This window comes from Zerene cesonia, chromosome 19 (genome assembly GCF_012273895.1).
Source record: "Zerene cesonia ecotype Mississippi chromosome 19, Zerene_cesonia_1.1, whole genome shotgun sequence".
In the NCBI taxonomy this organism is placed as follows: Eukaryota; Metazoa; Arthropoda; class Insecta; order Lepidoptera; family Pieridae; genus Zerene; species Zerene cesonia.
This window is the reverse complement of record NC_052120.1, coordinates 5,404,584-5,414,623: the sequence shown is the minus strand read 5'-3', so window position 1 is coordinate 5,414,623 and position 10,040 is coordinate 5,404,584. Positions and strand designations below refer to the sequence as shown.

Genomic DNA, 10,040 nt, shown 5'->3' with positions numbered 1-10,040 from the left:
GGTTTGAGATTATAGTAACTCTTAAGCAAATGGATGCTGCCATTTTTCAAAGGGATTCAAAGAGTTCAATAACTACAAATAAGAAAAAGAAGCAAACATCAGTTATATACCCAACTTAACATTAACCCCAATCCCTTTTTTAGCAAATGAGGCTAAAACAACTAGCTATATACTTGCCACGCAATACATATCGACCCTGTTAAATCATTTGATAAGTTTTTTCCGCTTACTCATACGATGCGGTAAACAGGCTCTTAGTCAATATTTAAGAAATAATCCAAGTCAGTTAGCTGGCGTACGCGAACGAGCTCACACAGTTACATAAATTATACATCTATTAAGTAATCAAAATGAAATTCGCATCGATTCTGTTCATAGTTCTGGTGTCGTGTATATGCGCCAGTTATTGTAAAGATCTGATAGTGGGAACCAGCTTCAATCATAGATTAGTGTGGCAAGAAAAGGCTGAGTACAATGCTATACCATTGAAGAAGAGGGTTAAGGAGGTATTCTTCTCGGATCCAGGACAACAGATCATTAAGGTACCTAATATATAAACGATTTGGCATTGATAACTAGAACGTGTGAATAATAAAAACGAGTACCAACCTCGACAGTTAATAATATTATTTATTCTTTGTACATGTATATCATGGTATGTGGACAAATGTCAATAAGTTATCTTGTTATTTATTGTATGTCTTTAATAATTTGATAGTAAAAATAAACATATTTAAATAACATATTTTAAAGTATATCGGTATCTAAAGAACGAGATGTCGTCTTATAATTATTTCTTATTTTGTCTCTATGTAACATAATTAAACAAAAACTTAGGAAAAGTCGTGTATGTACAAATCTGCTTAACATAAAAATTTTGTTCTATTTATTTATTCCACATTCCTGGGCTCGATACGCCTATAAGAACTTATTTGTTATTCTTTAAACAGGCAGATCCGCAGTTACACATTTTTAATAACATGATTTATTTAAAATATGAATTGCATGACAATATAAAGAATAAGGAATTGCTTACAATTTACGTCATCTACATTGTACATAACTATGAATATCTCGGTTATTTTGTGACGGGTGTCTGTTCTATTATAATATTAAACAGGATGAAATAATGTTATACACGAAAATTTTACTTTAAGACCTTCCCTTATTTTCGAAAAAAAAGAAAACTGTCTTCATAATCTTTCCGAAAATTCATTTACCAAAATTGCACTTTGTACTTTTAATGCATTTATAGAGAAGGTTAATTATTATGAGGATATTATCTCTCAAACAAACTTAATAAATCGAATGAGAATGAATTCATGAAATCAGGACGTAGGTGTAAATACGAGTACAATGGGTCATGTTAAAATATTTTCGTTCAAAGATAAATAATAATTATCATTCTTTCGTTATCTGTGGAAAAAATTGTGATCCATGTTAATAAATAATGCTTTCAATATTTCCGATATATTTTATAATCTGTCGATTGCGATATGTGGCCATTTAATCGTGAATTAGTTAGATTGGGTTTATTTGAAACGTAACGTAACGTAAACTACACAGAAATAGGAGCCCTATGGTGTCGGTTGATGCGTAACCTGCATCTGACGGATGTTTAGGAGAAGTAAATTCTCGGAATAATACGTAACTGTACTATTGTACAATATTCGCGTTATATCTTACGAAAAATAAATACATTTCATTGCAATTAAAATGAGACTCACACTATTTGGACATTTAGCAATCTCCCGAGATAGATTTTAATAATCTAACAGTTTTTAGAAAGATATTGCGAAATATATTTATTTTTATTTAAAAGCTCTTCGTTATTTCATCAATAAGCAACCCGAATGTTTAGTTTTTAGTAAGCCGAAATATTTATGCTAATTGTATGAATTCGAACCTAAAGAGTTGTTGCATAAATAGAACAACTAAACAAAAGTTAATATTCCATAGTTCGACATAAAAAATGCAGATCTTTTTTAAATATTGTTACAATGAGGTTTGGATTAACAAAATTGCTATTGTTTACATAATACTGACGCGGTCCCATATAGAAGTAAAGAAACACTTTGTTTATTAACAGATAAGATCTATTTTTGGTTGAATTCACTTACATAAATATATTCATAGATAGGCATAATTGATCGTATAAAGATTATGCAGCAAAATAAAGCAACCATGAAAAATCTGCACACAGTGAGTGAAGATAGAAGAAACGGATAACCTTAAATCTAAACTTATATTATAAAGTTGAAGAGTTTGTTTGCTTGTTTGTTTATTTGTTTGTTTGTTTGAACGCACTAATCTCAGGAACTACTGCTCCGATTTGAAAAATTCATTCAGTATTAGATAGCCCATTTATTGAGGAAGGCCCATAGGCTATATGTGTACTACGGGTGATGCCGGGGCGGACCACTAGTTTGTTATGAAATAGCCCACTTCCAGTTTCCCAGGTCCCACATAATATTATAATAGCCAATTGAAACAGACGGTAGGTATAATTAAAATTGTCGTTTTTCTGAAACTCGATGTAATAATGTTTCCACATGAAATGTGTGCACAAATACTAATTTTGTAATTAATAATATATATTAACAGTCCAGTTGCTTTATTTTTTTAGTTCTTTATTTAATTATTGTCAGTAGCTACTAGCTCTAAACTCGAAGACTATATGAAAGAATACGAATTTATTGCGCGACTGGTTTCATAACGAAGATCTTCTTTTATAGACATATTATTGTGAATATGAATTATTTTTAACGTTTCGTTTATCTCGAATTTCTCCGAGCACATTTCTCATTCATAAGGCATAATAAAGTTTAACAATAATTATATACGAGTAGATACTCTCATGCTTCTCTGCACTCATAAAATTATTTATGCTTGAATAATCATCATTATATTAATGCAGAGAACGCTGGGTAATACTTAGGTGAGGTTATTATTCTAATTAAAAATAAAATATTAACACCAGGAATATGTCATTTCAAAATAATTGAAATATACATAATATAGTTCCTTTCCTAGCAGCTACCCTGGTATATTATCGAAGAAAATGCTTAATTTTTGATAATTCCTCACCATCATTATTATCAACCCATATGTTTCTATTGTATACACGCCGCTTATGAGGGTTATGATAAATATTTATGTTTAATTCAGATTGAAAAAATATTTGAAGTGAAAATTCTTGTGTTTGGATTTGTTTACAAATTTGATGAGAACTTACAAATTTTCTTATCTGGTTATTGTGTCATATAGAGCCAACATTTCAGATTCTTAGCGATAAAGAAAAGAGCCCCTACATTATACTAAAATTAACTACTTGAGAGGGAAACCTCTTTACGCCTGACTGAATCATGCCTCCCCAGTTGTTTGCGTTGAAATTTTCTTATTCATAAATATTTGGTCTTCATCTAAAAATTGCTTTTCAAAGTTCTATTTTGGTGGCGAAATGTTTTTGGGAATTGGTTGCCTTTTCGTTGACAATTTTCAAGTACAATCGTCTGGCTGAGATCTAAACCGAAAGTTTCGTCAAATATCGATCGTGGTGAACACCCGACCTCAAGTACATAAACTATTTTAATTGCGAAGGCAAAAGGCCAAAAGGTACAAAGACAATGAATTAAAACGATTCCAATGTAACCGTATTATAATATTCAACGCAAAATAACATTGTAAATTATAAAACTTTGTGACAACCAACAAAGTTTTGTAATTTGCTTTTTACTTTTAATTTAATATTAAAAATTCTTCCTAGCTCAATCTAAAATCATTTAAAAATAATTTGCGGCACTCTTCTTTGATAGCGAAATAATCACTGTTTGATAACATGATTCAATATCTTAAATATGGTTTCCGAGTTTTATTTCATTTTAATAATGTTTTACAACTTAATTCTTGGTATACCAAAGGTTACACGGGCTATCTGAAATATTCTATCGTTGTCTGTATTAGCTTTATTTCGAAACATTTACATTAAGAGTATCAATTATTTGTATAAATCGTAACATAGTAGTGAACTTTTATATATGTTGTTATAATTTTTTATATTTTAGTATACTAGCTATTTCATAGGTACATAGTTTCATAAATTAAATCATTCCATACCTATTTACAAAAAACGTAACTTGCGATTTATATAAATTATCTACAAACATTTATATTACATAAGTTCTAATTAATATAAATATATCATCAGAATTAAAAGAATCCAGTCTAGCCTCTTACAATAAAACTCCGACAACCTCACCATTCGAACAGGAGGCAACCCAATAAATGTGAATTAGAACCTTTGTTTTATCGTAAAATTCGTATTTAGTGTTAGAGAGAAATAGAAATTAGGAAATAAACCAGAAGCAATTTCTAGCATTGAATCGAATGCAATTTATTTCGTAAATCCGTTGCTGGTTTATTTATTATTAAGTTGTAGTATGGATGAATTTTAAATCAGAAAACGAAATAAGACATAACAAAAGAAATGAAATTTTATTTAACGCTAATAAAAAACTACTCTCTTTTTCAAATTTGTTGATCTGTATATGAAATTAAAATACTTCTGATAGAATTACACAAAAACATCTTAATAAAAAGAACAACAGCAGATGGATCTCATAAATATTCCTTAAATATATGATCTGCTCTTGTACCGTACAAGAGCACATTATATAGCATTGACCCCATGAATGATCCTATTCCTATAATTATCTAATATACGCACAATACGTAGCTGAATTGAAACGACCAATTTTGGCAATTTATTATATACATATAGTAGAGGTCACGCAGTGGCCGAAATTCGACCAAAGCCATAAACACAAGACTATATATGTGTGTGTGTCATTATTATTACTTATACAGTCGTTATGTATTAAAAAAAATATCAATAGCGTCCTTCAACTTTTCTCTGTATTAAGTATGTATAGAAAAGTGTATCTAATTTCGCAATGTGTTAAATACCCTTTTATCAAAGCATACGTACCATTATATTAACGAAATGTTACTCTTAACATAATATGTCCGTATTATAGCAATTACTTCTTTTAATATTTATTAGTAATGGATATAATTTCCTCATTTTCAGGGTATTATCGCTCGGGACTTGGATCACACAGAGGCAGTGGCTACTATAACTGCGGGAGGCGTTGGACAATCTTACGCCAACATCAGGTTAAAGAGTGAACGTGGATCTGGTCTTAACTATCAAATCGAAATATATGTCTAAATTATGAAATAAACCAATTATATCGAGTATATGTAATTTCTCTTAGGTAGTTACCTACTGAATCGGCACATGATAATTTACTGTTTTTCAATTCAGCAACTAAGAGAAATTACAGTACCGATTATTTTTTAAGTTAAATTGAACGATACATTTAAAAAGTATGTAAATCTTATAAATTACTATTTTTATTACCTTCGTAAAACAAATAGAAATTTTATCGTTGGTAAAGGCTTTTTATTCTTTTTCTATTATATACCCACTATTCAGCACATAACGAGGTTTATTATCAACATAAAAATTATCATATACGAGTACGGATTATGGTGTAAGGCATATAAGAGGAAAGTTACATTTAAACGTCACATTTCCAACTTCTAATTCCAATGTTACTAACAAAATTACATCGTGTTTAAACCAAAGACAATGATTCTACTAGCCCTACTAACAAACAAGTAATAACTATATCATGTGTTCTGTAAAGTTATTAGATGTAGATAAACACAAATTTTACCATTTGCGGTTTATTCATACTGCAAACAACAGTTGGAAGTTCTCACAGACATTAGCATTTCAAAGTGAACACCTAGGCTGAATTCACAGATCAAGTTTACGTGCTAGTAGGTAAACGTTTCCACAAACTATGTCTAACATCAAAAGTAAAAAGATCCTATAACCGCACTTAGAAGGTGAGACACCGAAGGCGCTGCTTGGCGAAAAATGTACATAAAACTCTTAAACGTTGAATGATATTGTAATAATTTCATCATCATCATCAGCCAAAATGTGTTCCCACTAGAAGACAGGCCTCCTATGAGGGTTCAGGCCATAATCCACCACGCTGGCCAAGTGCGGGTTGGCAGATGTCACATGTCGTCGAACTTTTGATTCTTGGACATGCCGGTTTCCTCACGATGTTTTCCTTCGCCGTTTTTAAGCAGTGATGATGTTAACCACATGTGCAGATAAATTAATCAATTCATTTCCTGCGCGCTCGCCCAATGTCGAACCCCGGCTTATCGATTTTGAAGTCCGAGGTTCTTACCACTGAGCCACGAATGCTTTTTTAATAACTTATTGATGCTTTATTGCAAACACAGAAGAGTGTAAAAATACAGAAAGAATATAAAAAAGTACTACATGGATAAATTGCGCTCTTAACGCTAGGTAGCGGATCGATCGGAAGGATTTAAAATTTATTATAAAATGATACTTTTGACTTATTGTTACTTTTATTAGTTATGTACATTATGTACAATTTTGTATCAATACTACTATTCAAATTGCGAAATTTTTATAACGAATATTATTAATGAACTTATTCATTGCATTTTACACGATGTGATTCACGGAATAACAAATAATGTTTATAGCAATTTTATGAAAATTTACCTTATTGGCAAATAATGCTTTCAATTTACTTTTAAGTAGGTCTTTCAATACACGACAGATCAAAATACATTTTTGTTACCGTCATATTTATAATTAAATTATTTATAACCGCTCAGTGTACTCAGTTTCTGAAGCTTTCCATGAATTAATTTTATTCATCTGGCCTCTATCGTAAATGTACACATTCAGGGTAAATAAGATCACTCGTGTAGAAATAAATTAATAACTCACATTGATGAAATCGGGGAATTTTTTCATAATTGTAAATGTATGTATAAAATGCATTATGTAAATATAATAAGATATGTTACCAACAAAAAGTCTTATTACCTTTTCTTATGCATGTAACAGAGATTAGAATGAATATATAATTTCATTCCAGTAAATCATTTCTTGGATAAACGAATATTTTTTCGTGAAGTATGTTAAGTTTTAGGGCTAATATAAATCTGATCATCGTAGAAATAACTAAAATTTAGCTACAGTGATAATGATTTAATTCACGTTAAAAACATGATTTTAAGTTAAGTTAAGTGTTTCCTTTCTCCTTCATGGACCTTAATCATGACATTTTGCAATGTTATGAGAAGAGACAAGGACTTCCTTTATGTACGTCCGATGCAAAAATTTAGTCAACAAGAATTGCGAATTCTGGATATATCCTATCTCAAAGTTCAAAGCAGTGACTGTCAAACAAATAAGACATTCTATTGTTACTCAATGACAATCTTAATTTAAATGCAAATGCACACCCACAGAACAACCTCGTCACACAAAAAACTTCAACTTGGAAGACAATTGCGCAGACTTCCTGTTAAGGACAAGAACAGGAAAATTTACTGTAGTGGACATGTTGATGAGAGAATGTATGAAACCACCCAACAAAATAGTATTTTTTTATTTGTACATTATATTAAGTTTATATTTATTTTTTTAATAAAACAAATAAATAATAAAAAAAATTATTTAATATATTTACTATACCAATTCAACTTACAACTGATTTCTTAAATTTAAGGAAAAAAAAAGAGAAATAATTTAGTTTTTATTTCTAATGATAATAAATCTTGTAAAAACGCACAAAAGTGTTAAGAAGAAGTGATAAAAAATATTGATTCGTGCAGTGCAGCAATACTTATAAAATACCTAACTTGACATCGATAAAGTAGCGTGATGTGGCCATGAACTAAATTCAAACTGACGTAAGTTGGTACCTACACATAAACTGTAAATGATGATTTCCGTATGCATATATATTTTCTACTTATTTAAATATATCAGATCAATCTGATATATTTAAATTTGTATTCAAATACATATAATATTTGAACGAGATTCAAAAGCTTGCTTTTCCGATTAAAGTATTATCAAATAAATTCTACATTCTATTATAAACTCGAAATTTGTGAGTATCGATGGATGGTTGGGTGTATGGATAATGGATGATTGTTACTCTTTCACGCCAAAACAGCGTATCGTATCAGTATTAAATTAGCTTCAGAGATAGATTACAGTCTGGATTAGCACATAGGCTACTGTTAGCCTGGGTACCACGGAGTGATGATGACGCGGGTAACTGCAAGTACACAAATATATTTCAATGAAGTGCAAGTAATTTTCTATATTCTTTCAAAGCGTCACCGCCAAAAGGCAATTACTACACTCACACACATTCCTTTTATACAACCGATGTTAAAATATCGTTGAAAATATTTTATATATATTAATGAACTCACAGAACGGATAATCTGTTGTATGATTAAACTATACCATATTCAAGAAATTCTTAACAGATGCTTTGTTAGAAAGTTGGTTTGAAATATTGAAGGCTTAGCTCATTTTGCTCATACGAGGAAAATAATAAATGATACAAATAAATAACAGCCCAATTTTTTTGATAAAGTGCCCTTTTTAGCAAACAGGATGTAAGATGTAGAACAACTATTTGTTCCTGTATTTTTTCCGCAACATTGTGCAGGAAATTGTGGTCTTAGTAGTAAGTAGTTATCTAAAAGTATGTTGAAATGGAATCCTACATCCCTACACAAAAACCTAACAAAACATACAGACACAAGGACGGTAGAAAGCTACGTTATTTTATACTATGTAGTAATAACGAAAAGCTACGTGGAAATAAAATAAATAAAGTACAAAAAAATACAAGGAAAAAATTAAAAATCGTATGGACAAAAGGCGACCTTAACGCTTCAAGAGTGTAGGAAAATGTGTTTACATATTCAATTGAATGTTACACGTGAATAACATATAGGTATCTACAAGCAGGTAAATCTGTGTGTCAAGCTGTTGACTATTCGGAGCGAGTTTAATTTCCTGGCCTGGAAATTACTGACGGTAATGAAAACGCGAAGGTTCCCGGAATAACATCCGAACTTAAAATGTCACATTCAAAATTCCTTTCAATCCCGTTTTATGATTTACGAAACAAAACATACGTTTTCACTAGAAAACGTTGATAGATGTAGGTATTTAGGTCTTTTAAATATTCTCGTAAGGAAAAAGTTGTTTATTCTTATTTAATCATTGGATAATAAAATCATTATATGCTATATGATAATTAAAAATGTTATCATGTAACTGCATACACGATTAAATAAAAACACTAAAATATAAAAACACCATGAATGTAATCAAGAGCACGCGAAGGTAAAATATCATCTCAAATTAAACACACCGTGCACACTATAAAAATTTTTCGAAATTGCAACTATTTGTTATTTGAAAAACGAGATGTCTTAAGAGGCACTAAAGTATGAGCACGTCACTTGCGCCTCACAGATGGAGACCCGCGCGAGGTACAATTTATGGGGCAATTCATCAGACCTCTTAGAGCTATATAATATAGAATAGAATAAACCAGGAGCCTTATGCATTATTACATTTTCTGTAAAGGCTCACTAAAGCACAGCTTTAATAATTAAATGTATCAAATGTGTTTCTTTATTATTGGAAATCTTATGCAAACTATATCTTGTATCGAAGTTTCTATGTACGAGTTATAGAAATCGATGGAGTATCCAAAGTATAACCTTTTATAAACGGTTATTTTTTTAACAGTTTAAAAAAATAATTTTAATATAAAATGCACACGTAAATGTAGTGTTTTTCGTAAGAAATAATCTGTACTGATAATATAAAACTGTAGGTTTGTGTTTTTATCACTTTTGTTATTTACAAAGGCTATATATAGCCTCTATAACATCATGTTTATTTGTATGCATAGTTGTCTTTCGTTCATTACGCAAGGGTTTGTACGATATGATTTTTTGTATAGTTTGTTAGTGATATAGGCAACTTATTCCTACTGTAAAACATTTTATTTCCATGAAAAGATCGATTGTTAATTGTGATGCTCATTTGAATGACTTCGAAATTCATAAAATTCGATTGATGATGGCGTTAT

General features: G+C 30.4%; 1 protein-coding gene across 1 annotated transcript; it reads left to right on the top strand.

Annotated features, from left to right (window-relative positions):
• Nucleotides 1–258: 258 nt before the first annotated feature.
• Nucleotides 259–5,329, top strand: LOC119834564 (probable salivary secreted peptide). The gene is made up of 2 exons (XM_038358961.1): nt 259–542; nt 5,090–5,329. Exons 1-2 carry the CDS (start codon nt 351–353, stop codon nt 5,228–5,230), a joined length of 333 nt encoding a protein of 110 aa, XP_038214889.1. The 5' UTR covers nt 259–350; the 3' UTR covers nt 5,231–5,329.
• The last annotated feature ends 4,711 nt before the right edge of the window (nt 5,330–10,040 follow it).